This window comes from Ailuropoda melanoleuca, chromosome 4 (assembly GCF_002007445.2).
Source record: "Ailuropoda melanoleuca isolate Jingjing chromosome 4, ASM200744v2, whole genome shotgun sequence".
Taxonomy (NCBI): domain Eukaryota; kingdom Metazoa; phylum Chordata; class Mammalia; order Carnivora; family Ursidae; genus Ailuropoda; species Ailuropoda melanoleuca.
The window spans coordinates 3,093,239-3,120,519 of record NC_048221.1 but is presented as its reverse complement, the minus strand read 5'-3'; the positions used below and the strand labels follow the sequence as shown (position 1 = coordinate 3,120,519).

The 27,281-nt window shown below is 52.8% G+C and overlaps 1 protein-coding gene across 1 annotated transcript; it reads right to left on the bottom strand.

Annotated features, from left to right (window-relative positions):
- Nucleotides 1-121: 121 nt before the first annotated feature.
- CHAF1A (chromatin assembly factor 1 subunit A) lies at nucleotides 122-26,779 on the bottom strand. The gene is made up of 15 exons (XM_034657542.1): nucleotides 26,567-26,779; nucleotides 23,660-23,710; nucleotides 21,981-22,849; nucleotides 16,697-16,753; nucleotides 14,770-14,999; nucleotides 14,515-14,575; nucleotides 14,170-14,238; nucleotides 10,569-10,795; nucleotides 9,885-10,053; nucleotides 9,650-9,730; nucleotides 8,869-8,961; nucleotides 7,588-7,840; nucleotides 6,593-7,083; nucleotides 1,165-1,261; nucleotides 122-601 (listed from the first exon to the last, which is right to left on the bottom strand). Exons 1-15 carry the CDS (start codon nucleotides 26,616-26,618, stop codon nucleotides 501-503), a joined length of 2,901 nt encoding a protein of 966 aa, XP_034513433.1. The 5' UTR covers nucleotides 26,619-26,779; the 3' UTR covers nucleotides 122-500.
- Between the last annotated feature and the right edge of the window lie 502 nt (nucleotides 26,780-27,281).

The window sequence follows — 27,281 nt, the reverse complement described above, 5'->3', positions numbered from 1 at the left end:
ACAGAGCCACGCACGGGGTAGGGGAGCGCGCACCTGCCAGCACAGAGCGGGGGGCCAGGCCCCAGGGGACGAACACACCGTCACAAGAAACGATGTTTGAAAAGACAACAGAAGCACCAGGCCAGGGCTGGACAATAAGTTTATACACACCCACATCAGGTCGAGGAGCCGCGGCGGGCTCCAGCTCATTTACAAGCATTTCATCACAGCGCCTGCCTGGGGGCCCGCAGGCGCGACCCGGCTGTCCCTGTACAGGTCCTCACATCGCAATAATGCTTTATTAAAGGGCAGATTAATATGCAGCTTTTGAGGGGAAAATTTTTACAAATTTCAAAAGGAACAAATCAAGCGTCCTCCATAAAACTTTCCAGACCTCCGGGGAGGCCTGCGAAGCAGGACAAAGTGCTTTTTACACAGGACTCATAGGATTTTCAAGTATCCAAGAGGCGTTTGTGAATGCCCTAACCATTCTACCTACACACGCCGGGCCGGCGGGGCACTCAGCAGGGGCCGAGCGAGCTGGCGGGCACGGGGCTCTCACTGGTGTCCATTGCCACGGACCCCCCAGCTCCAGAAGTGGTTCCACACGGGGCCGGGGCCTCTGCAAGGCAAAAGAGGGAGGGGGCTTCAGCTGGCTGCACCCCCAGACCGGGTGGGGCCCAAGTGACTGCCCCCCACGCCCGCCTTCAGACAGCTCCCTCATGGCCCTCAGAGCCTGTCTCCTCCTCAGCTTACTTGGTAAGAGTCAAACACTGGCCTCCCTCACTGGCCACTCAGCTTCCCACCCCCTCCTTGAGGTCTCCCCTGCCTGAGCCCCATCTACAGCTGAGACCACCCCAGAACTCCACTGCTCCCCACTAGAGACTCAGCCCAGCGGTGGTGCTGCACCTGCAGCAGTGTGGATTCTCTGGGAAGCTTCTGGAACAGCACCACGACGTGGTCAGCATCCAACTGCTGGCCCATTATTGTATCTATTTCTGCCATGGCTACTGGAGTCCAGTCTTGCTGTGCACACGGCAGCTTGCAGGTAAGTCATATCTTGCAGACCCTGGACCAGAACCCACTGCCCACACCCCACCCAGCCCGCCCAGCCCCACTATTTACAGCCAGGAGGCACATGGGAACGAGACGGCATGCATTCTTCCTTTCCTGCCAGATTCTCACCCCCAACATCCGAGATGTCCAGGATCACACAGTCGCCATCCTCCTCTTCCTCCTCCTCCGTGTCCGCCTGGAAGCCATCCAGGTCCCCGGCTCCAACCTGAAAAGACAAGGGTGCACGGCCATCAGCAGTAGACAGGCCGGTGTGTCCCCCACCACCTCCACCCGAGTTGGCAACAAGTTTGAGGGGTCTGCTTGAGAGCCTATGAGGAGCCTTGTGGGAGGAGAGAAGGTTCTCTCAAAGGACCTCATTCAGATCTCCCAAGACGACCACCAGCATTATTTGTGTTACAAAAATAATTTGCTGTTTCTGAATCAGCAATCTAGGTTTCTGGTTTCATCTGAAAGAGACAGTGATAAAATACCCACTTTCTCTTGAAATAAACAGCAAGGAACTCAGCCAGCCAACGTCTCCTTCTCTGCCCGGCACCCGACAACTCTCTCTCGTCACTCATGCTCAGACCACAGTCGCCAGTGACAACACGATCCGAGCCACTGTGGGCAAAGGGCAGAGTCTCCACCGGCTTTCCGGAGCCGCGTTCACGGGCTTTCACCAGAGGGGACAGAAGGACAGCGTGGAAAAGAGGGCCAATTTTGAACACCAGCCGTCCATATAAGCACCCTCCTCTCTGTAGATGAACAACCAACCAGCAGAGGCAGAGATGGGCTTATTTCAAAGGGGGGTGTTTCTCAAAATACTCCTGGAATCCCTCTGCCACAGAAATCTGCATCTGCCCGGAGAAGGGGTGACGGCACAGGACCATGCGGTGTGCAGCCTGCTGGCCCGGCCTGGCCGGGCAGCCCCCCGGACACAACAGTGGCCCCCAGAGCAAGCAGCGCTGCCACCTCCAACTACCCGTTTCCAAAGAACTCACTGGCTAAGAGCACAGCCCGCTCTCAACTCCGCTGACCAGGAGGTGCTCGGTTGGGTCCGTTGAGCAAAAGGAATGGACGGGTCGTACACAACCCTCCCTGCTCACGGGCCCCGCAGACAGGACGCGCGAGCGCGGGTGCACAAGGCTCTCCGTGCGTCCGCCAGTTTGCAGGGCGATCCCCATCCGCACCCCTCCAGGCACAAGACAGGCGCTCAAGCTGCCACAGGGAGAGTTCAGGGGGACACCCTGAGTCCGCTACGGCCAGCGGGGGCCCAGGCCCCGCCGTCACACACTCCGTGCTGGGAAAGGCATTTAGCCACAACAAAGAGCGAACTCTGTGAACACTTGTTCGGGGTCATTTTGATCACAGCTGATTTTTGACTGGGAAGGGAAAATAGGGCCTGTCCCCATTTTATTTTATTTTATTTTATTTTATTTTTATTTTTTTTTTAAAGATTTTATTGATTTATTTGACAGAGATACAGACAGTCAGTGAGAGAGGGAACACAAGCAGGGGGAGTGGGAGAGAGAAGCAGGCTCCCAGCAGAGGAGCCTGACGTGGGGCTCGAATCCCGGAACGCCGGGATCACGCCCTGAGCCGAAGGCAGACGCTCAACCGCTGTGCCACCCAGGCGCCCCAAGGGCCTGTCCCCATTTTAGAAAAAATCGAGGCCCAAAGCTTGCGTCACCCGGGGGGCCACACAAGACTGCAGGCCTGGTACCTCCCCTCAGCCCTGTTCACCTGACTGATCATGGCGCCCTGGGAGCACATGCTGTATGAGGACCACCGTCAACTCAAAAAGACTTTTAAATTCCCACAAAATTAAAAAAAAAAAAATTAACTAGAATTTAAGTAAAAATTTGAAGAAAAAATTAAATTTCCACAAATTAAAAAAGCTCAACCCAATCTAAAATACCTGCACACGTTCGAAGTTTGGCAGCGACCATCCCCAAGGGCACAGAAGCATCACTTAGCGGCTTTACCAAAACGCAAGTGGAAACACTCCACAGGCTCCAGGCCTCCGATCTGACCTTCTAGAAGTTTCCTTGCGTCTTGCGCGTTTGTGTGGGTGCAGTGCAGCGGGGGATGCCCCAGCTACTGCATGCCCCCAAGCCACTCCCCCACGCTGCCCTCCCACAGCAGAAGCAGAGTGTTGTTGAGGGTGCTGGCCAGGCTCGTTTACCCAGCCTCCCCGGCAGCGGGGGTGGTTGTGCCAACCAATTCTGCCCAGAAGGACTCTGGTGGAGTCTGCTGGCGAGGGTCTCCTTTCCAGCTACACGGAAAGTCTCTGCTGCCTTGGTCCTGCTGGCTGGAGGTGCGACAGCTATTCTGCGACCACGAAGGAGGGAGTGGGACACAGGGGGAGCCGGTCATCACCGGGGCTCAGGACCTCTTGCTGCCAAGACAAACCCCCATGTGCTGAAGCTGTGACACTGGGGCCCTGTGACCAGCGGCCCAGCGCTAGGACTGCCAAGTACTGTGTCCCACTCTGCAGAGCAGGGGTGAAGCTAACTGCCCACGGAACCGCTCCCAGAACACCCCCAGAAGCCAGGTGCTCAGGGTTTCCCTCCCCATGAGGCACACTGGTGCTGGCCCACACTGCGGTCCTGGGCCCATCACATAGCATTTCCTAAGGGGCTTCTGGTATTTATTTTTAAAGATTTATTTGAGAGAGAGAGAGCGCGCGCAAGCAAGCAGGCAGAGGGATGGAGGAAGAGGGAGAGGAGAATCTCCAGCAGACTCCCCACTGAACACGGAGCCTGACGCGGGGCTCAACCTCACGACCCTGAGATCCCGACCTGAGCAGAAATCACGAGTCAGACGCTTCACCGACTGAGCCACCCTGGCGCCCCTCTAAGGAGCTTTTACAATGCAGACTCAGGGGTGCCTGGCTCAGGTCATGATCTAAGGGTCGAGGTTGAGCCCCACATCAGGCTCAATGCTCAGCGGGGAGTCTGCTTGAGGACTCTCTCACCCGTTGCCCCTCACCCTGCTCATACTCTCCCTCGCTCTCTCTAAAATAAATAAATCTTTAATAAATAAAATAAAATAAAATGCAGAGTCAGGTTCCTCACTCAGAGGTACTCCGAATCAGTGGGTCCAGCACACCCACAGCTTGGAAGGTTTAGCCCAGTCCCTGCCCAGAAGTTTTAGAATCCCAGGTGCAGCAGTTAAGTCCTGCGTGGGGCCTGGAGTGGGGTTCACTTGCTTGTGGCCTTCAGCTGAGCCCCCAACACTGCTGAGCCTCTGCAAGACCCCACTGGGAATGGGGAATGGAAGCATGGGCTGCTGTTCACGTGTATCATCAGATGAAACTCCCCATTTCATGGATTCCTGGACACACACTCTCACACGTCCACCTGTCGCCTGGGAGGGGCCATGCTAGTTTAACCGGGAGCATTTTTTCTTTCCTGCTGGCTCAGCAAGGTAACAAAGCATCTTACCGATAAAACATAGGGATTCACATAAAGCACCTAGCACAGTACCTGGCATTTGAGGAAACACGTCATAGTGGCTGAAACCATGGTTTTCCATGCAAGCGTGGGTTAGGACCACAAATGAGGACCACCACAGGGCAGAGAGCACAATGGAGCTCAGGATGCAGCCGACACTGTCACATGAGATCGAGGGAGACTCTACACCCACTCCCACGAAACAGACAAGGCCATGGCGGGGCCCGTTGGGGGCTGCAGGGCAGAGGCCTGCAGATGCTGCTCGGATCAATGGAAAAACGAGGCTGTTTTCCAGCCCAGCCATTTTCACGCTGGGGTTCCCACGGCTGGTTTCAAGCAGAGCCAGCTACACTCAGGCTCCTCCTAAGACTGTTTGGGGAACAACAGTACAGACCATGGAAAGGTCGGCCGCTCAAACGCAGCTTGAACATGTAACGATCTAATGGAGCCCATCATTTGGGCTGAGGCCCAGGGAAAGAAGTATTTGTGGGTCCAAGGCCCCGACTCCTCACCCTGTAGGCTCCCCACGGCGTGAGGGGCAAGCCATGTCCACAGGCGGGGTGGAACCCTGCACACAGCCCTACACTGCAGACAGGAACAGTCACAGTTTAAGAGGAAGGTTTACAACATATCAAAGGCCTCATCTGCCAGCAGCAGCAGGGAGAAGGCCAGGTGTCATTCCAGGAGCAATTTCTCCCGCCTTCCTGCTCTGATGGCCACTTTACTTTCTAAGCTGAATGGTGCCTCACATCAGAGAAGCCGTGGGCAGGAGCTGGGGTGCAGGGGTGTCGGCGCCCAGCCCGCAGCACGCAGCTCCCCAAGCCACGCAACCCCCCCCACCGCGGAGGGCACCGGACATGAGCTGGAGACCCAGTTCGTAAGACGCCTTCATTGCATCCTCCTCATAAAATCTGTAACCATGTGAAATGCCTGCCTGAGACGAGGACCCAGGGCTCACTCCGCAAAATAGGTTTCCGGTAAAAGCAGATGCGTGAAAGGAAGGAAGATCATCACATTCCTGTTCTAGTAAGGAAGAAAAAATTCACATCCAACATCAGCCAAGGCTGTGCCTGGGTCCCCGGCCCTCTGAGCACGCAGCCGGCACTGGAGACGGGCTGCCCCCATGCCCCAAGTCCCCACGCTCCACTCCTCACAGCTGCTCCTCTGAGCGCTGCCCGTCTGTGATCAGGCAGCTGTTCATGAGACAAATCCTGTCCGTGCTCCCATTACATGGATTCTGCTCGTCACTGTGTACGAGGTCGAGCAGAGCCCCTGATACAGAGTCAGTGCTTCATAACTACAGCAAAAAACAGATAAAAAACTAAAAAGTCACCGCACAGAACACCAGTGGGGGCTAAGAAGAAATGAGCCAGCAGGGTGCCTGGGTGGCTCAGTTGGTGAAATGTCTGCCTTTGGCTCAGGTCATGACCTCAGGGTCCTAGGATCGAGTCCCACATTGGGCTCCCTGCTCAGCTCCTTGCTCAGCACTGTCTGCTTGTCCCTCTCCCTCTTCCTGTGCTCTCTCTTTCAAACAAAGAAATAAAACCTTAAAAAAAAAAAAGCCACCAGGGGCGCCTGGGTGGCACAGCGGTTAAGCGTCTGCCTTCGGCTCAGGGCGTGATCCCGGCGTTATGGGATCGAGCCCCACATCAGGCTCCTCCGCTATGAGCCTGCTTCTTCCTCTCCCACTCCCCCTGCTTGTGTTCCCTCTCTCACTGGGGAGGGGAGGAGGAGGAGATGGGAGCACAGGGCTGATTCGGTCAGTGAAGCTACTCTGGAGGAGACCAGTGGTGGATACACGTCATCACACATCCGTCCAAAGCCACAGAACGTGCAGCACCAAGACTGACCCCGACCGTCCCCTGGGGATGCGGGGTGAGAATGACAGGTCGTCTAGGCTCAAATTAGGACAAATGCACAGTTCTGGGGCCACGTGGATAGAGGGAGAAGCTGTGTGTGCGCGGACTGGACGGACGTGGGAAATCGCTACACTTTCTGCTCACTTTTGCTGTGAATCTAGAACTGCTCTAAAAAATAAACTTTATGGACATGGAAAAAGCCCCTGTGGGGGGTCTCCCCAGCCGCCCAGCCCCACCCCTCACCTGCCCGTCGTGCCTGCGCTTCTTCATGAACTGGGTGATGCACATGCTGCCGGCTGACTTCCGCTTCAGCGACACAGGCGTCCCCTGGCCGGGCCCCGTGGCGGGGACGCTGCCACTGTCCTCCCTGGTGGCCGAGGGCACCATGGTGACGTAACTCCACTGGCACGGCACGGGCAGGTGCTCCTGGTCAAAGGTCTTCAGCACCTGCGGGTGGACGTACCAGCACATCCTGAAATCAGGCCTCTTCTCGTACACCGAGTTCTCAGAAATGATCCGCTTGAGCCTGGCCTTGGAGGGGACGGCGGCGTCCTCGCTGGCAGTGGGCGTCTGCGGGCGGGAGGAGCTGGGGCTGGGCGGGCTGGCAGAGCTGCTGTCAGGACTGCCCGAGTCCCCGCTGAGCAGCCCCCGGCGGCAGCGCTCCTGGAACTCCCGGATGATCACTTTGCTTCCGTTCACGTTCCCGTGCAGCAGTGGGAGCAGCTGTGCCAGGACTGGCGAGGGGGCGACACGGAGAGAGAGAGCAAACATCACACAAGGCTCCCCGGTCTGTCACCAAGGCAAAGACCGGTCAGCTTCGGGGTGGCCCTTCAAGGATGGTTTCAGACACACTCGTGAGGTGCAGGAGGCTGGGAAGCCCACGTCTCCCGAGGCGGGATTTCGCCAGATAGACTAGCACGCCTCCCTCTCCTTGGTCACGGTCAGCACGCTCTCCTCCTGAGCCACTGGGCCTCCCCTGGCTTTGAAGAGCAAGGAGGCAGAGTCCTCAGGGGGGTGTGCGACCTCGAGCCGGGGACTCTGGGGAAGAGTGTTAATGAAAGGAGCGCCCCGTACTGCTGCTGTGCTAAGGAATAAACAGATGGGCTCAGCACGCACTGGCTTCTGAGGGCTGTCGAAAGGCCTCCTGTGTTTTAATCCAGTCACCGAATAAAGTCGGCCTGGGCCCAGGACAGCTGGGGCCCAATCCCGTCCCGTTCCCAGCAGGTGCCGGCACTCACTCTGCTGGTCTCTCTTCTCCCGCTTGGAGGCCTGGGGCGTCTGCTCCTCCTCGGGGGGGACGGTGTCCAGAAGGCACGCCGTGAACTGCTGCAGCACCTTCAGGTCGGCACCGCCGTCCCGGTCAGCCGCCCAGACGCAGCCGATCTTCACGGGCTGGAGCACGCGGAACCTCTTCCCCTTTGCCAAGAACTCGTCCCACTCTTTGGCCTTCAGTTTCTGGCGAACCTTGTGGTTCTCCGGGTCAGCACACTCCTTGCGGGGTGGAGAACAATGCTCACTCAGGGTTCCCAGGCCCCTGTGCCCTCATCCCACCCCAGGGCTGGCAAGAGGGACGAGCACACGCTGGGCACCCTGCAGCTCCGGCCCCCACCACGTCCTGCACCCCTCTTCCTAACGTTACCGGCTGCAAAACAGCAGAGTGCTTCCCTACACTCAACGGTGACTGGCACTTGTGCCCTCTGCTCTTTGGGATGCACCCATCCTCTCTGGCCATGACCGGCAGAGTCTCAGGTATTCTCCGAGCCTCCCCGGTAAGCCGCTCAAGGCCACTTCAGATTTTCTGGGGAGGGTGTGATGCCAGGGCCGTCCAATCACCAACCCCAAATCCCACGCCCAGTTCACCCTCCGGGCCAGGCCCAACACTGCTCTCAGAGACGGGGAGGCTCATGGGCTCCACAGACACGCCTGCCTCAGGGGTTGGAAGTGTATGAGGAACACCTGCCCCTCCAGTCTGATTTGGAGAGACAAAACCATGCCCCTAGGCAATGTCCTACTTCTCCACTGCCCGAACACTACAACCTGAAAGGCTGTCGGAGCCCTAAAAGCAGCCATCTGGCAGAGTCTATAAAGTTGGTGGCAGGGGTTGGGGGTTAACTCGAAGGAGCACGGGGGAACCGTCTGGAGAGATAGAAAGTTCTAGATTTTATCTCAGGTGATGGATTTACAAATGCCAATCATTACAGCTCACTGTGCTCAATAGTTCAGATCTGCGTGTTTTCTTATAACTCGTTATACCTCAGCTAACCTGACTCAGGTCTTTCACGCCGCCACCCCACCTGGGATTCTCTCCTACCTCTGCAGATCCCACTACCCTCCCCAGGCAATACTCAAGCTCCGGTCCCCGCGACCCCACAAGTGACTATGTGTTGGGGTTGCAAAGTGCATGTGGAACCGGGGTGGGCGAGCTCGGGTAGTCGTATCGTCGTCACGGCCCCCAGGCTAGCAGCCGAGCTTGGCCCAGTGAGCTCTCGGGACAGTCCTCTCCCTGCTCGCTCCCTCACCTCAGTTACTCCCTCGTCCTCAGACAGGTATCCATGGGGCACAAAAAAACCATCATCCTCATCTTCATCCTCTCCCACTTCATCATCATCATCCTCAAGAAACAAAAAGAACACGTTCATAATATGTGGCAAAAGAATACATATCTCATTTAAAATGTTAACCCGCAAACATCTAAGGAAGGAAAAGCCATCTACTGCCTTCAGCGTCATTCTTATGGACAGAGGGTAAAACCCCATGAGTGAATCCCATTATTTGATGGGGGGGGGGCTGTCAGGCAGAACATAAGCGAGTGAAGCCACCCAGATGTAAGATGGGGGCGGTGTGGGGTGTGGACCAGGGCAGACCAGGGGTAGGCATGGCCCACCTAACGGGGTGGACGTTGCTCGGTCCCACTGCCAAGTGGGCTAGCATCACCAGGTAAGGTTTTCCAAAAGAGGCTGGAAATCTGGTGGTTGTTTTTTTAACTATTCTTTTTAAAATATTTATTTATTTGAGAGAGACAGAGAGCGTGCGCACGCACGGAGGCATGGCAGAGGGAGAAGGAGAGAGAATCTCAAGCAGACTCCCGGCTCAGCGCACAGCCTGACAATGGGCTCCATCTCACGAGCCGAAACCAAGAGTTGGATGCTCAACAGACTAGGCCACCCAGGTGCCCCTGGAAATCTGGGTGTTGAATGCTGGCTGAAATTTCCAGATGACACCGCCGGTCAAACACAGGCTGGCTGTGAGTGAACGCAGCCTTCTGGGCGAGACCCGAACGTGGTGCAGGTGCATGCTCACCCCCTCGCTGTGGGAGAGGGACTCTCCCGGCTCCTCCTCTTCCCACTCCTCGTCACTGTCCACCTCATAGTCCAGGAGCTTCTGAGGAAACAAAGACGCAGTGCGTCATGGTTGTCTCTCAGGGCCGGCAAAGCAGAAATGCTAGAATCCAGGAGACCAGCGTAAAAAAGGCAAAACGAGGAGAGGCAGACAGACAGACGTGCTTGGCCGAGCAGCACTTTTGCCTCGTGCTCACCCTGTCTTGGGCCCAGGGGTCCCTTGGATGGATGACGGTCGTCTTCTTATTCCACGTCCCCCAGTATGCCGGCCGGTGATTCTCGGAAAACTGTAGAAGCTTCATCCTGCCGAACTTCCTCCTCTCAGGAACGCCGTCCACCTTGCCACTCTCCACGATCACCACATCGCTGAGGACGAGACCCAGTCGAGCGCCGCTCAGCAACGCGCCCGCCCGCCACCCAGGCTTCTCAAGGAACAGGCCGTTGGCATTTTACGAAGATGCGTAACCACCTGCTCCCAAAAAAGCTCAAGGACGTTCGTTCCAGGGACAAGAGCATGGAGGAGGGAGAAACAACATCACCAAGCTGCTGGCCCACACAGCACTTCTAGAGAACGAGCAGATCAACAAGAACGGCGAAATGTCTTCCTGGGGAGGCTGGCACGGAAACAGGACCCTCCCCCGAGACTGGGGAGCCCGGCCAGACAGTGCGCGCTCCACGGCAGCGGCTTTCGGCAAGGCCACTGCACAGGAGACTTCAGCACTGAAGGTCAGGCTTTAGGCCCAGGAGGGAGACAACTGGCCTGAGGCCACAATGAGCCAGCAGTGGACCAGAACCCAGAGCTCTGTCCCGGGACCCCCAGGACTTTCCAACTGCGCTCCGATGTCACCAACGGGCAAAAGTCGGTCTCCCCGGCCACTAACCTGTTATGAATATTTGTGTTTCGGTTTGAAACCATGGTGGGTCCGGACCTGAGGGGCTGCCGGCCTTTCAGATCTTTCAGGAAGGAGAACTCGCCACTCTGTTGCTGGAGGAGCTGGTCCAACTGATCACAGAGGTCGTGGTCGAAGGCAGTCCGGAACCGGGGGGCGAGAACCATGTGTTCTTTAATCTCAAAAGGGGCGAATTTCCCACAGGAGCCGGCCAGGGTCTGGAATGGAGAAGACGATGTGATGCACGCCTGTAAGGCGGGACGCCCGCTGCTCAGCAGCCTCCAGGGTGAGCTGCTGGACATAGGCGCGGCAGGGGCACGTTGCTTTTCACATTCATCCAGGTTGCTAAGTCCCAGCAAAAGGCTACACACTGTGTGATGTCATTTACAAGAGGTTCTGGAAAAGGCAAAACTACAGGGCCAGAGGTCATGCCAACAGTTGCCAGGGGCTGGAGGGCTGGGGGGGGAGGATGCTGACTACAGGGAGCCAACTGACAACAATACTCTAGATCTTGAGTATGGGGGTGCTGTGAAGCCCCACACGTTGTCAGAACCACCAAATGAGTGAATTTTACAGAGAATACCTCAATAAGCACGGCTATTTAAAAAGAAGGGGGCGGGGCACAATAGGCTCTGAGACCCCAGGTGAGGGAACTGAGCCCCCGGGGAGTGACCGCTTACCCAGAGCCGCACCGCGACAAGATGACTCACGACCCAGAACCCCCAGCTCAACACTGAAGGTGGACATGAAACTGCCACATCAGTGTCTGTTCCCTCAGAATCATTCCCCGCCAATGCTGGTGGGTTTCAATCTCCCCCCCTCAGAGCTCCTGCAGCATCTGCCATGTCTGTCACGGATCCCAAGGCTGGCAGCACACGAGGACGTGGGGAGTCAGGAGGAGAAGGAAAGAGCACTACCCCAACAGCCTTCACCATGGCCGCACAGCAGGCTGCCCTGGAGCTGCCGAAAACCCCGAGGCCCACACCACGCCTGGGGGACGCTCTGGGATGGGATCCAGGCTCCATGATTTTGTAAAGCTCCCTGGTGATTCCCAACACGCAGCCAATTCCAAGAACCAGCCGACTGCCCACCTCACTGATGCACGTGCTGGGACATTGGGCACCCATACGGGACAGAGTTAGGGCCGAGCCCGTACAACCAAGGACTCCGGCCGAGCTAAGGAACTACACAGTAAAAACGAACAAACAGGGGCCTGGTTGGCTCAGTCAGTGGAGCGTGCGACCCTTGAACTTGGGGCTCTGAGTCTGAACCTCACACTGGGTGTAGAGCTTACTTAAAAAAAATCTTTAAAAACAAAACAAACAGGGGCGCCTGGGTGGCACAGCGGTTGGGCGTCTGCCTTCGGCTCAGGNATCTTTAAAAACAAAACAAACAGGGGCGCCTGGGTGGCACAGCGGTTGGGCGTCTGCCTTCGGCTCAGGGCGTGATCCTGGCGTTGTGGGATCGAGCCCCACATCAGGCTCCTCTGCTATGAGCCTGCTTCTTCCTCTCCCACTCCCCCTGCTTGTGTTCCNCCAATTCCAAGAACCAGCCGACTGCCCACCTCACTGATGCACGTGCTGGGACATTGGGCACCCATACGGGACAGAGTTAGGGCCGAGCCCGTACAACCAAGGACTCCGGCCGAGCTAAGGAACTACACAGTAAAAACGAACAAACAGGGGGCCTGGTTGGCTCAGTCAGTGGAGCGTGCGACCCTTGAACTTGGGGCTCTGAGTCTGAACCTCACACTGGGTGTAGAGCTTACTTAAAAAAATCTTTAAAAACAAAACAAACAAAGGGGCGCCTGGGTGGCTCAGCGGTTAAGCGTCTGCCTTTGGCTCAGGGCGTGATCCCGGCGTTATGGGATCGAGCCCCATGTCAGGCTCCTCCGCTATGAGCCTGCTTCTTCCTTTCCCACTCTCCCTGCTTGTGTTCCCTCTCTCGCTGGCTGTCTCTATCTCTGTCGAATAAATAAATAAAATCTTTAAAAAAACAAAACAAACAAAAAACAAACAGTGAAAACAATACAAAAAAACTAGGAAAGAGACTATATCTGTCTCTAGCCACAGGGTACACGAGGCTTTGCAACCATAAGCCAACTGCCATAAAAAATTTAAAATGCTGACATTAAAACATAAAATTTCTGTAGGATAAAAGACACTACAAACAGGCAAGAAGGCTCAGGCTCCCTGCTAAGCGGGGAGCCTTCCTCTCCCTTTCCCACTCCCCCCGCTTATGCGCACTCTGTCAAATAAATAAATAAATCTTGAAAAAATTAAAAAAAAAAAAAAAAGCCAGGTTAGAAGGCAAGTAACAGACTGAGAGAGAGTTTTGTAGCGTGTGTCACCAAGAACAAAAATCCTGGCCGTGGGTAGCTCAGTTGGTTAAGTGTCTGCCTTCAGCTCAGGTCAAGATCTCAGGGTCCTGGGATTGAGCCCCACGTCGGGCTCCATGCTCAGTGGGAAGCCTGCTTCTCCCTCTCCATCTGCCCCTCCCCCTGCTTCTGCGTGCGTGCACTTGTGCGCGCGCGCTCTCTTTCTCAAATAAATAAATGGCAAACAAAACACAAAAAGATGTCCAACTGGAATCAAGGAAAAATGTAAAGTGAAAGAAAAATGTCAATGTTTTTGCCCGTTGGATTGGTGAAGGTAAAGGAAAACACATTTCTTCCCGTGGCAGTGAGGTGGGGAAGAGCTAATTTCCCCACGAGGCCCAGCACGGACATTCCCGCTGGGAGGGCACCTGGACAGGAACTAATGCAATTAGTAATTCTGTCCGAGTGCGCATCCTTGGACCGAGCACCAAGCCCACGTCCAGGCGGCTGTCCTAAAGAAAGGCCCATGTGCAGAGAGGAGTGGCAGTGGCAGTCACTGTGCCACTGATGGGGCATCAGTGGGGCAATGGTCATATAGACCATGACACCATCCACAATATGAAAAGTTAAGTGGCAACAGAAAGAGTGAAGCCACCCAAACAAACCAGCACGGCAAGAATCCAAGATACGGTGATGTAACAAAATAGGGACATAACAAACTCATGACTCATTACATCTATAAATACACAAATACACGAAAGGATGTAAATGCACAGAAAGCTCTAGACGCGACACCCTTGCATCGGGGGAGATGGGTTGCCTCTGGAGCGTGGAGGGAGGGGGAAGGAAGTCTGGGGTCTTTGGAAGCACTGCTGGAAGGCTCCAGATGCCAGACTGGAGCAGCAGAATTCTGTGGTGAACTCTAAACTGTTGTTTTAGGCTTAATCTCGCCTCCCATCCTGAGCCTCAGCTCCCTCAACGTAAGGACTAGGTCTTCTCTGACACCTTCCCACACAGCTCCCAACGCAAACCTGTTCAGGAAGCAACCTCTGAAGATTTGGCAGTGGTTTTAGCAAATATGCCACTTTCAGCCTTTTCAAGGACATAGCAAATGACAAAATAATGAGTATACAGCCTCTACCAGAAATAAAAACTCCTTAAATAGAGACCACCTCTTGATGAAAGGGAAGCTACCTGGTCAGAAGATACCATTTTGTTTTTCAAAAGAAAAGAACATGACACAGACAAAAAAGCAAGAGGAAGCCAGCTGCTCACCTTGGGGGCCTGTGGGGTCTTTGGCTTCTGAAAGAACCTTGTGATTTCGGCCTTCTCTGCTTTAATGCGCTAAACGGAAGAGAAGATGAGCACGAAGAAATGAAGAGAGACCATGGCCCCTAGAACAGGAGCCCCAGCATTTCTAAGTTGAAAGCATTCCTTTGAAGTCAGCTCTTCAAACCCACCAACCCCCAGGCAGGCTCGGGCCACTCTGCATGACAGCAAGCTGTAGGTGGAGCCCACGGGCCAGAAGGTATTTGCACAGGGGCCAGTCCACACCAGGGCCACCTGGCTTCCCCAGGCGGAGGGAACACACCAGGCAGTGGTTCTACGAGAACAATCTACCTTCTCTTCTTCCCGCAACCGTTTTTCTTCTTCCTTTTTCCTCTTCTCCTCCAGCTTCGCCCTGGGAGACAGGAAACTCAGCTTCAGCCCAGCAGTGCGGGTGTGCACAGACCCAGCCTGCACTCTCGAGGTGCTGCTCTGGGGTCCCTGGCAGGCACATCTGTGCGGTGTGTGCGTGTGTGTGCATGCTCCCACTCCCCTGGCCCCCCCAGGCCCCGCACCACCCCCACCCCAGCCCTCTGAGAGGGCACGCACTCCAGCGCTTCCTGGCGCTCCTTGCGCCGCTCCTCCTTGAGCCGCTGCTTCTCTGCCTTCTCCTTTTCATCCTTCTCCCTTTTCTCACGCCTCTCCTTCTCCTTCAGCTCCTTCTCTTCCTCCTTTTTCTTCCTGGCTTCTTCCTTGGCCCGCTTGGCCTCCTCCTTCAGCTTCTCCTTTTCTTCTTTCTTGGCCCGTAACTTGAGCTGCTTGCCCAAACGCTCCTTATCCTGCACCAAGAGATGGTCCCACAGCTGTGTCCCTGTGCCTCGCCGGAGGGCCTGCGACAGGGTGGTGGGCACAGAGAGGTGGCCCACCTGGGAGGGACCCCACTGGCCGGAACCCTCCCACACGGGCCACCCTGCTGCGCCTGGCCCTACCGGCCGCCAGCCTTTGTCACAGGACCTCCTAGGCAATTCGAAAGAAGATTCACTCAAAATACCATCTTTAAACATGGGGCGGAGTTTGTCTTCTTAACTTCATTAAAAGTGATGACATAAGAACCTCCCGGGCTACCTAATCAGAAAACAGTGATAAAATAAAGACACAAAAACACCTGTAGGTTTTGCTTCCCTATCTTTAAAACAAAAGCATTTTTCTTCCCACCTTCCCCAAACCAGATCAGAGTATAGGGTTTATTTTATTTCCTCTGAAACGGAAGATCGGGATGAGGCAGAGACCAGGAACCTGCTAAGTTAGGGGGGAAAAAATGAGAACAAACAATAAAAGCAAAAAATGAAATTGTTTTTATCTTTACATCAGTTCCTCCTTCCAAACAAGTGGCACATGGCCTGAGGCACCCCGTTATTATAGAAGCTTGAGTTCCTCCTCAGAAGGCTCGTCTGCCAGAATAGGGGCGCGCTCAGCTTCTGCCACAGCACCAGGGAATTTCCAAGGACTATTTCTATCGGGAATGGGTTTCCCAACATCAGGACCCTGGCAACTCCGCTTTCGGTCTGGGCATAGGGCTCTGCCCTCGTCTCTAGAGAATATCCTACCCTCTGCCCTGAGAAACTTCTGGTTGCTTTAAGAAAAGCCATGGAGGCTCCTGTTACAGATGGTGGAACGGTGCAGTTCTCACAAAGTATCCTCTGCACCTTCTCCTGATGGGCCGGATACTTGAAGAAGGTGCCTGTCTAGGGAAAGCGTGCAAGGCGGTGAGTCACCTGTCCCCATTGCTAAGTAAGAAGGCAGAAGCCTTTTGGAAACCAGCCATACTTGAGCCCCATGTCCATTCCCACCCCATGTATGTCCACCTCTGAAATTCCAACCAAAAAAGAGAGAAACTCTAAACCTGCCATCAAAACCTGACCCACACGAACTGAATGCAGCCACGAGGCGGACGGTACAGGGAGCACTGGGTGAGCACACACCCACCGTCATCAGCACCCCATTCCACAAGCTGGCATGCGGGCCTTCTCTGCTCTTTACGGCAGAGAAAAGAGTCCTCTGCTTTGCAGCATGCGACATGTGGTGCCCCAGGTAACAGAGTGAAGGCTCATTAGGCAACACTAGACAATCATCACCCATCTAGCGTTGTGGCCACCAAACCAGCAGGGCACGTGGGAAGGGGCCTGGGACGCAGGGAAGGGGCCTGGGACGCAGGGAAGGGACTGGCTCTTTGGGAGGCAAGTTTTAGCTACAACGGGACGCCCAGTTATCAAGACAGTAGGAATAACAATGATAATAACAGAAGCTTAGAAAAGGCTACACACAAAATCTTCAGATGATTTAGCAAAGCTAAAAATGATGATGCAACCCACAAGTCCCAGGGCACAGCTGTGCGAAACGAAGCAAGAATCAAAGTCATGGTCAGGACAAGCGGAGAAAGGTGACAACGGGCAAAGGAAGAGCTCGGGGGCCTTGCTTACTATTCAATGCAAAAAGCACAGCAGGTTAACTTTCTATTTCAGGGGAAATGTCTTACTCTTTGCAGTCTGAGCTTGTCCTTCTCTGCAGAAGCTTTGACCAGTTTCTTAGTTATCTGAAATGAAAGATATTTCTCTTTAAACATGGGTTGTTTCAATCACTACAGCACATATAACATATCACACGCTTCTTTGGGAAAGAAAGGGAAGGGGGGGAGTAAGAGGCTCACGGGGTTAAGAACTTCTTTACAAAAAGAGCCAATGAAAACCTTTTCAGTGACCAGTTTCCACCAAACAGAACCAAAAAACCCAAATGTCACGGTGGGGTCATGAACTCCAATGAACATGCATATGCATGCATCTGGGGGTAAAACAGGAGACCGGGGAGACAGATAACAAAAAGGAAGGGGGCCAAGCACAAGAGAAACAGGGCAAGCTAAAAAATAAATGGCAATGGACAGCCAGCCTTGGTATCTGGCAGGCGACATGGAGTAGACAGGTTTGTAACAGAGGGCACAGGATGGACCCTGTGCAAAAGGGACAGAGCTCTTACTGGCCAGTAGCCCGGCACGGCCGCCCGTTCCGATTTTTCGGAAGAGCTGATATTGGCAATTGTATTTAAATTTTGTAGATAATATCTAAAAATTAACGCTGTGAACCAAACAAAACAGGTCTATGGCCTAGATTCCCATTAGCCACCAATGTGTACTCTGCCTTCTGAAATGTGGAGTCAATGTTCAGGGGAAAAGGTCACCTTCCCAGAGGTGGTGATCTGGTCTAGGACCCCAATATCCTAGAGCACAGCATTCTCTACTGCCCTGCTGCAAAGTGAGCACAGGCCGGAAGGACTCACCAAGATGCACAGCTGGATTCACTCACCACGCTGGCGACATGGCCTCGGGTATGAGTATGAACAAGTCAGACTACTGGCCTAAGCTATCTCCAGAGCGGGGAACCCTGAAAGCCAAACCATCAGATGGAAGAACAGTGGGGGGAAAGAGCACAGACTGGAAAAGCAGTAACTTCCCAGCCTCCTCTGAGACGTAGAGAGGCCACCAACATGTATGACTGAAGAGTTGAAAAACCAAAGGCCCATTTCTTTTGCAATGTTCTCACAGTATCGACAAAACTTAGGCAGCGGTGATTTCTCTGAGAAAGCCCAAGACCTCGTGCAGAATACAACTTACAGATTAATAAATTCAAGACATCCTTCTTACTTGGGACACACCGAGTTTTCTGGATTAAGCCTTCCCTTAGGAAATGGCTGAGCAGCCACACGAGTGCCACGTGCCATGCCGGGACGCTCAAGCCTGTCTGTGCTCAGCACGCAGCAGCACCAATGCCAGTTACCAAAGCGGTTTTACCAAGGGCCTCAGAAAAAGCATCTGTCTCTCCAGAGTCCTCTGCCACCGAGTCCCTGGACTTCCCCCCACCAGCAAGGGTTTAACAGCAGAATCTGCAAGTTGCCGTATCTCCGCTATTGTCCTTTACATTCAGATTTACAGTGCCAAATGTGATTGCCAGAGTCCCATGCGAGGGCACTTGAGGGGAAAACACAGTCAGTCTGGCCCACATTTGGTGAATTTCAGATGCAGAATCAGAGCCTCTTACAGAGCCTCCCCTCTGCCGTGAGGGCAGGCACTCCGCTGACGGGACTCCCGGGAGCCGGCTCATCAACAACCAGAGCAATGTGAAGTTCACGCAGGACCCACGGCTGCACTAGCACTCACGCCGCCTTCCTGGTCTGGTGTGTTACCTTCCTGACATTTGGCCCAAGTGCTCACGGAACTCTCTCCAAGGGGAGACCACATGTGTTACCTATCTGGAACTCAGCTGCCAAAAACAAGACCCCACATCCCAGAAGGAAGCTGAAACACACGTAAGCTATCCCACGTCATCAAATGTGCCTGGACATCCTTGCATTTTACTTGGCAGGATTCTCTCAGAGCCACTTGCTCTGATTTTACGCACAGGGAGATCTCATTCTTAGTTCATAGGCAGTGGTGAATGAGGTGAGGAGAGGCAGTGATTTCGCAGGAGCAGCTAAAAACCAACCCACAGGGGAGACAGCAGCGGGGAAGCCAGACAACCCAAACCGCTCCAGCCATGGGGGAGGCAAGCAGGCAAGATTCACCTGTGCCTTCTATGCGCTCAAAGTGCTACTCAACAGCATCCCAGGGAAACCCGCAGAAGGAAGCCCATTGCTGTTGTTCTGTCAGGGCCGAGAATTAGAGACAACGGAAACATCCACCAACGGGAACGACTCCGTGAACTGCAGTGCGCCCACACCGCAGGGGTAAGGTATGGCGGCTAAGGAGAGATCTTCCCAGCCCTGTGCAGAAAACATCAAACATACCAAGACAACCCAGGATGAAAAAGAAACATATTGACAGCACATGGCTCATGTAAGGAAACAAAATGATACTGTGTATTCCCAAGGGGTCTCTCACATACACCGCACAGAGAACATAAACTAGTGACAACCTCCCGGGAGAGATGAGGGCGGAGGGATTGTCATGCTTCAGTTATGCTTTTTGAACACCAAGAATTTAATACTTGTATAATTTAAGTTATACCAGGAAAAGTTCCAGCGATTTGGGTTCATTTGTACAGATGCAGAAGTTCCAGTTAACACAGCTGTATCAACATCGCCACTTATGAAAAAATAAATCTTGAATCACCAACAAAGCAGGCTGAATTTCACAGCTAAAATGCAAGCAAACTTAGAAATGGTTCTATTCCAAACGGTAAAATGCTCTAAAGCTAAACAGCAACTGTTTAGTCAGAAGACCCCGGATTATCTAAAATTGGTTCCTAAGTAACTGTTCTTCAAAGCGAGATTCTCTAGAACCCTGGAGTACTTGAAAAAACAAACAACAACAAAAGAAACAAGAGAATGAAGCTCTTTGGGCTGCCATCTCAGACTCCCTGGGAAGACACAGATCTACTTTTTAACAAGACGGACACCCACACCCACACACCCACACACAAGAGGACCAGAGAATGCCTAGGATATCCAAATGCAGAGATTTTATGGTACCAACCCCAGGACTGTGGGAGCCAAATAAAACCAAATAGGTTACATGGGAATATGAAACAGCGTGTCAGCTTCCAGTGAGTTCCTACCTACAATCAGGAAAGGAGGATGTGGAGAGGGAAAGTGGAAAAAAAAAAGTATCCCCCAAACTAATAAGGGTGAGGAAAACCTTGAGCCCTAGGGAAAGGTGTTAGCTGAGCACCAAACACAAAACTAACTAGCAAATCAAGAAACTCCTGCTGGGTGGGGGGAGGGAGGTAAAGGACGAAGCTGTGGGTGTGGCTGCAAGAGATCCGTCTCTGGCCGCTCCCCCAGCGAGTCTGGCTCTCAAGCACCCAGAGGCGCCTGATGATCACTTCACTTTGCTCCTCACCCTTTTGGTGTCGACCACCATGAGGGGGCTCACTTCCATTCCTGTGATGGACCAGCCAGCCCGTGGGCGGCAAGGGCAGTTTTCTGCCACAGGCTCTGGGGCGGTTTGAACCTTCACCACTCACAGTGTAAATTATTTGCAAAACCGTGTGATAACAGCCCTCTCAAGCATTTCAGACCCCCAAGCCTGTGCTCAGAGTTAAGACCCAACATTTCAGGTGCATGATCTCCTAACAGGCCACACTCAGTTCACGTGCTCAGCTGAGTGCTGTGCAGGCCAGCTGACGGAAAAAAAATTGTTTCATGACAATGCCCAACTCTGTCACTTCCCGATTCTCGGGCTTGGCTACGGGCATAAAAACAAACGTAAAAAATGAAGTGCTTAAGAAGAATGGAAACACATGTACATGTCCTGTTTCCTAGGCTAACTGGCTGTAACATGTCACATGACAGGGGATTTCGGCAAAGTAGAAGCAGCAGTCTGGAAGGATTTCAAGCAATTGGCTGGACCGAACAAGATGGCTGACAGCAAAAAGCGACATCAACTCTGATTCTGAGTCTGAATAATGGCTCACGTGGAAGTTTAAAAATGTATCTCTGGGGGCGCCTGGGTGGCACAGCGGTTAAGCGTCTGCCTTCGGCTCAGGGCGTGATCCCAGCGTTCTGGGATCGAGCCCCACATCAGGCTCCTCTGCTGGGAGCCTGCTTCTTCCTCTCCCACTCCCCCTGCTTGTGTTCCCTCTCTCACTGGCTGTCTCTATCTCTGTCACATAAATAAATAAAATCTTTAAAATAAATAAATAAATAAATAATGTATCTCTGTCTGCAAGAAAAAAAGATTGCTCCACTCTTGACATTTTGAAAACCTAAAGACAAGGCCATTTTTTCTTTTCTTCTAAACTCCTCAGGAGATAAAAGCCATGGAACCATCTAGAAAAAAAATTAGTCCTTTAGAATCAAATTTTAGAAAAGTGATCAAGGTCAAATCAAGCAGGTACAGTAGAGACTGAATGATCCAACCCAGGACCTGATCTTACATTAAAAAGCCCCCCCCAAAACAAAACAACCTAAGGGCACCTGGCTGGCTCTGTGGGTGGAGTATGCGACTTTTGATCTGGTATCCTGAGTTTGAGCCCCACGCTGGGCGTGGAGCCTACTTAAAACAAACAAAAACGTAACGTAAACAAAAATTCTACAAAACCCAAATACCGAAAAACAAAAACCAAAACACCCAAAACAAAGAACACCATTGAACACACTTCTGGACTCCTGACTCATTTTAGCAGTTCTACCCATAAGACCCTAAGGGTGGGTGAGAGCAGAGACAGCGGCTGCCACCGTGCTGATCACCAACCAGCAACAGAAAGACATTTCAAAAGTCATCTTTCTGTGGTCCTTAAAAAATGGTGCATGTTTTCCTTTTGTTCTTGTTGCTCTGGGTGAGGTTTCTCGGTGGGTGCCTAGGCTGACGAGAGCTGACCCTACTGAATCTCCATTTTATTCTTACTGCTGTCTCGGGGTCTCTTCACCAAGACTCATTACCTTCAACACCCTTACAAGCCTGTGTTGGAACAGCAAGGAGAAACGGGGGGAGCTAACACTTGACACGAGGGGTCACAGTTGCCTGCTTACAAGCGTTCCTCACTAAAGTTGCTAAGTTGACCAGCACCACTCATTAGTGTGAAAAACCATGGCTACCAAGACGGCAGTTCACAGAAGACACCTGACACGCTGGTGACTAACAGCCACCAGTACGTTGCAATGGACATGTAACCGAACACCCCTAATGGTGTTTGATAGCCAAAGAATTCTGAATCAGTTTGTGGCCCCACCTGCTTGGCCACTAACCACCTGGGTGACACAGTATCACCAGGGGAATAGCAAGAGGCTGAATGCCGTCAGCACTGCCTCGCTGGCATTGGGCAGATACTTACCCTGCGGATAGGTGTGGAGGTGGGGGAGGGTCTGGGACTGCCGTGCTGCTTTTTGGAAGCTGACTGCCCCTCAGGTGAGCTGGTAGGAGAGGAAGAACCCCGGGACGAGTGGCTAAGAACAGAGTCTTCTTCAGGGCCGGACTCCAGCATCTCGCTCTCAGAGGGCAGGCCCCGCTCTGCAGGTGTCGTGGGAGGAGACTTGGCTTGAGGAGGTTTTGCAGCCAGGATGTCCTGCAAAACCACCACGGGCACCTTCCCTTTGAACAGGATGCCCCCGGCTTCACTCCAACCATCCCGGTCCTTCTCGGAGCGTGTTCTCAGAGCACCTGTCAGCACAGGGCAGCTTGGGGGCGAGCCTTTCTGCCCATCTCCATTGCTCTCTGCGCCCCTGGAGCCAGCACCCTCCTTCTCTGTTTTGCATGGCAAGTCTGAAAGGGTCTCCTCTGGACACATCAGCTCGTCCTCCAGACTGGCCTCCAGCAGCCCCCTGTCACCTCCGGCTTCTTCTCTGACCCCAGTTACAGCCTCCTCGGAGGGACAGGCTGCGGCATCTAGTTTACTGTGGGTCGCAACGCCATCTCGTTGGTCACTCGAGTCCTCTGTCAAATCAATGATGACCATGCTCTGGTCAATATTGGTTTTGACTCTACTTCTTAAAAAGTTATCTAAGGGACCCTTCCCATTGACAAGTTTTGGACTACAGTCTATGTCAGAACCCATATGACAGCTGTTCTCCAAGGTGTCCAAAGCGGTCTCAAGATCAGGTACTTGGCTTTGTGCAGGAGTGCCCTCAGAGCTCCTCGTGTCATCCAGCCCGTCCTCGCTCTTCTCCTTTGGGACAAGATTCAGGCGCTTGAAGGGCAGACGAGCTAAAACAGAGAGAGGAGGCCATCTTTACAGGGAAAGTGTGAAGAGCGACAACCCATCAGTAATTTAGTATTCCATTTGCTCAACAAGTATTAACCTTGCTGGGCTGGAGATGGGCCCAGGGGGTGGGGATTTCTCTATCAAACACTCATGCCCTCAGGTTCCACAGTTTGCCCCTGCCCCTGATCCTTTCACCTCAGAGACTGTTGCCCTTAACATGACTCCCCTCAACACCAAACTTGCTATCACTCATCAAGGGAGGAGGAAAGCTGCTCCAGGGGAACCAAAGACCAAGTTTTAAAACTCAGAAACCGTAGTTTTTTATACAGTCACGTAGCTAACCTGGCCTAAGGGCAAATATACTACTCTTTTCACACAAAAGGATTTGGAAACATTTATTGTCCTGTACAACAGTGGTTCAACCAGTCGTATCTGCCAGGGACGTCTGACCAAGTCTGGAGATATTATTGGCTGTCATGACTTGGGTGAGCAACCAGCAATGCTGCTAAACCCTACAATAGAGAGGACAGCCCTACACTGTGACAAAAAATTACAGAACGTCAATAGTGCTGAAGTAGAGAAACCTAAGTAAAGGCAGTGACCACTGCCTGGGAACCTAAGAAAACAGTAACATAATCACATAGGTTCCCCAGCTTCTGATTGGAAGGTGCAACTGTTTATCTTGCCCCAAGCCCTTGAGCCCTGAGGACCCCAGCAGAAGGCCCCTACTCAAAGGAAATTAAAAATATGACTGAGGAGACAATGAAGGATAAAAATTAGGAACAGTTTTTAGCCCCTTCCCAGAAAGTTACCTTGTATTAACTTCTTGACTGGAAAAGCTGGTCTGTCTTTGCAATCCATGGCTGTGAAGGAAGTGTCAAAGGATAAGTTATTAAAAGTTGGAAATAATGAAGTAATAAATACATATGCAGCCACCTAATATGTCCAACGCGGTTGTCCAGTGGGGGCAATTTTGCCACCCCCACCACGGGGCCTTTGGCAATGTTTAGGGACATCCTTGGTTGTTGTGAGGGGGAGCATCTAGTGGGTAGAGGACAGAGATCCTGCTAAATATACTAAAATACACAGAACGGCATTCACGACAGAATTATCTGCCCAAAATGTTAATAGGTTGAGAAATTCTGCTGTCAACACTATCACACCTTCTCATCTCTGTGTGGTAATTATTGCTCTGAAATTTACATTATTGTGTCCCCCCCACCCAACTCCGGCCACACACACACAATGCCAGCTCTGTGACAACACAGAGATTTGTTCCACACTGTACCCTTCGAACCTAGCTCAGAACCGGCACATAGTGGGACACCAATGAGCATGATAACAGGGACAGCAAAAAGGGGAATGATGGGGCACCTGGCTGGCTCAGTTGGTGGAATGTGCGACTCTTGATCTCAGGGTTGTGAGTTTGAACCCCACACTGATTGCAGAGTTTACTTAAAAATAAAATCTTAAAAAAAGAGAGAGAGAAAAGGAGAAAGAGTGCAAGCAGAGATTACAGAAAACACTGCATTATCGATTTCACCATTAATGACCTCAAAATGTCCTCCTCCAATCAACCCATCCCCACCACCAAATCTGTAAAATCAGAATAGGGCTTATTTTCTTTTTAAATAGAGTCCACACAGGTAAAACAATTTAAAGCATGTTGAGCTTGCCAGGCTGGAGCTGAAGTGCTGTCAAGAATGGGAGATGTTGGGGCGCCTGGGTGGCACAGCGGTTAAGCGTCTGCCTTCGGCTCAGGGCGTGATCTCGGCGTTATGGGATCGAGCCCCACATCAGGCTCTTCGGCTATGAGCCTGCTTCTTCCTCTCCCACTCCCCCTGCTTGTGTTCCCTCTCTCGCTGGCTGTCTCTATCTCTGTCGAATAAATAAAATAAAATCTTTAAAAAAAAAAAAAAAAAAAGAATGGGAGATGTTTTCCTGCACGAAAAAATCTCAAGAAAAGCATCTAATAATATCAAAGCTGATACAGAAATGACTGTAAATAGAACTAAGGGGAAAATATCCTTAAATTGGTTAGAATAAGTTTAGAAGCTGACATCTGCTAGCAGATCTGGCTTGAAAAAAATCTAGGTTAGTTATTTGGGCCAATCTACATATGTTTTGTAAAACATACATACAAGTGAGTATTTTTAAAAAGCAGATCAATGTTTCTAAAAAACTGGGCTGTCCATAGATGAAACTGCTCTAGCCTACCCCCCAAGCTTGGAAAACAAGTACCCTGAAGATTCACATTTCCTTTACATTTCCTTTCTACCCATTTCAAGACAGTATCATTCTCAAGTCCTTGTTTACCAAAGACATGATTTCCCCCCCTCAACTAAAGTATACATAATCTTTACCTACTTAAAATTATTTTTAGGACAACCACAAGTATTTACTGGTATGGCCCTGAGTCACCAGCTTTGATGTGAGAGGAACACAAGTGACCTAGGCCCAGAAACATACAAGAGTAGCCCCCCTCCCAGGGATCTGAACTGTTCAAAGGTACACGTACAATTAACACACACTGGTGTCTAAAGTTACCAGTGCTCTTTACTCTGAGCTTACATGCCTAATTTTATTTAGCATTAAAACACCCCTTCCTTTTATGGTAGGATGGTCATAGCAAGGTAGTGTTTTCTAAATTTTTACATTAAACATCCTTACTGGATCAAATGACTGCCCATGACAATCTGTCCCAACTTTATTGATAAGAATTTTATGTCTCCGTGAAATTTCAAAGTTTGGAAACAATTGAAACAGTCCTTCTCAATCAGGGGGCGATTCTGCCCTCCCATCCTGGGGCCCCTTGGCAACGCCTGGATACATTTCTGGTTGTCACAAAAAGGAAAAAGGGGATGCTACTGGGATCTAATGGGTGGAGGCCAGGGACACTGCTCAACACCCTATAATGCACAGGACAGCCCCAAATGTCAACAGTGCCCAGACTGAGAAACTCTGGAGTAGACTAACTGATCTCCCTGTCAACCCTTGATTCAATGAACAGGTTATTTATCGGGCACTATGTGCCAAGCATCGCGCCAGTGCTAGGGACAAAATGGGAGTCAAGCAAGGTAGACAGGCAGTCTGGTCCTCCTTGGTTCACTATCCCACGTTTCCAAGGCCCTGCCAGATGCTAGAAAGCCCCCTTCCAAGGTGGGGTGGGGGAGGGGGAGACGGGTCTTCACCTTGCATAGCTGGCAGGATCAAGAACCCGGGCGTCCCAGCTCCCTGACGACCCCACTATCTAGGCCTCTTACCTGGGCTTGCCCTGACCCGCAGACGCAGCTGTTACGGTTCCCGAGCCCGTGTGCCCCCGGGCCTCAGTTTCCCCACCCGACCAGAGGGCCGCTGCACGGTTCAACTTGCTCAGGAGACACAAACGCACTCAGCAACCTGCAAAGCCAGCCCTTTCGCCTCCCTGGACCTCAGTCTCCCCTCCGGGCCACACCGACCCGTCACCGCAGAGCCCTGCAAGGACGAACTGACGCAAAAGCGCCGGAAAAAAAATGGTCGCGGCCGCAACAATAACGTCAAGGACGGCGCCCTTCGGGTCGCAAGGCCCTGGCTCCGACCGTAACGGCCGCACCGACCGAACGCCCGCCGAAGAGAAGCGGGCCCGGGGCTGGGAGGCCCGTCCGCCCCCAACTGCCGCCTCGGCCTGCTCAGGCCGCGCGCCGCGCCCCCCCTTCCCCTCGGCGCGGGCCCGAACCAACCTGCGGTCGCTCCCCTGGCGCCGGGCGCCCCGCACTCCAGATCCTCCAGCATCGCCCCGGCGGCGGCTCGAGCTCCCCTCAGGCGGCGGAGGCGCGGGCTCTGTTCAGGCGGCCACTGCCGCTCGCCCTCCAGCCCGCGCCGCTGCTGCCGCGGCCGCCGAGCTCGTATTTGGCGGGAACCGCGGCGACCCCCGCAGCCCGCGCGGTGATTGGGCGAGGCTGTGTCACGTGACAACCCACCTCGGGAAGAAGGGAGCGCCGGGAGCATCCTCGCGAGAGCCGAGGCTTCCATTCCTCCCATGGCTCCCCTATTGATATTCCCGCGGAGGACGGGGGCTTCCTTTAGGCCGCCGATCATTGGCGGGGAGGAGGTGCCCTGCGATTGGAGGCAGAGGATGTCAAGCTGAGAGTTCAACACTGTGACTGGCTGGACGCGTGGGATAGGTCGGCAGGAGGAGGGAGGGCCAGGCTCTTACGTCATGACGAAACGTTTTACGTAGGGTGATGGGTGACAGCCTGAAACTGCGGTTTAGAGCAAGAACTAAGTTTTTAGTTTATGCTAATTGGGCATCGGCTGAATATTATAAGTACTAAAATTATAAATTTTTTTATGTGAACAATAAGGTGGAAATAAGTTAAATTCTGTGCAGCGCTTTAGAAGCATTTAATATGCACTAAATATATCCAGAGGGAATGAGTAAAATGGATCTTTCTG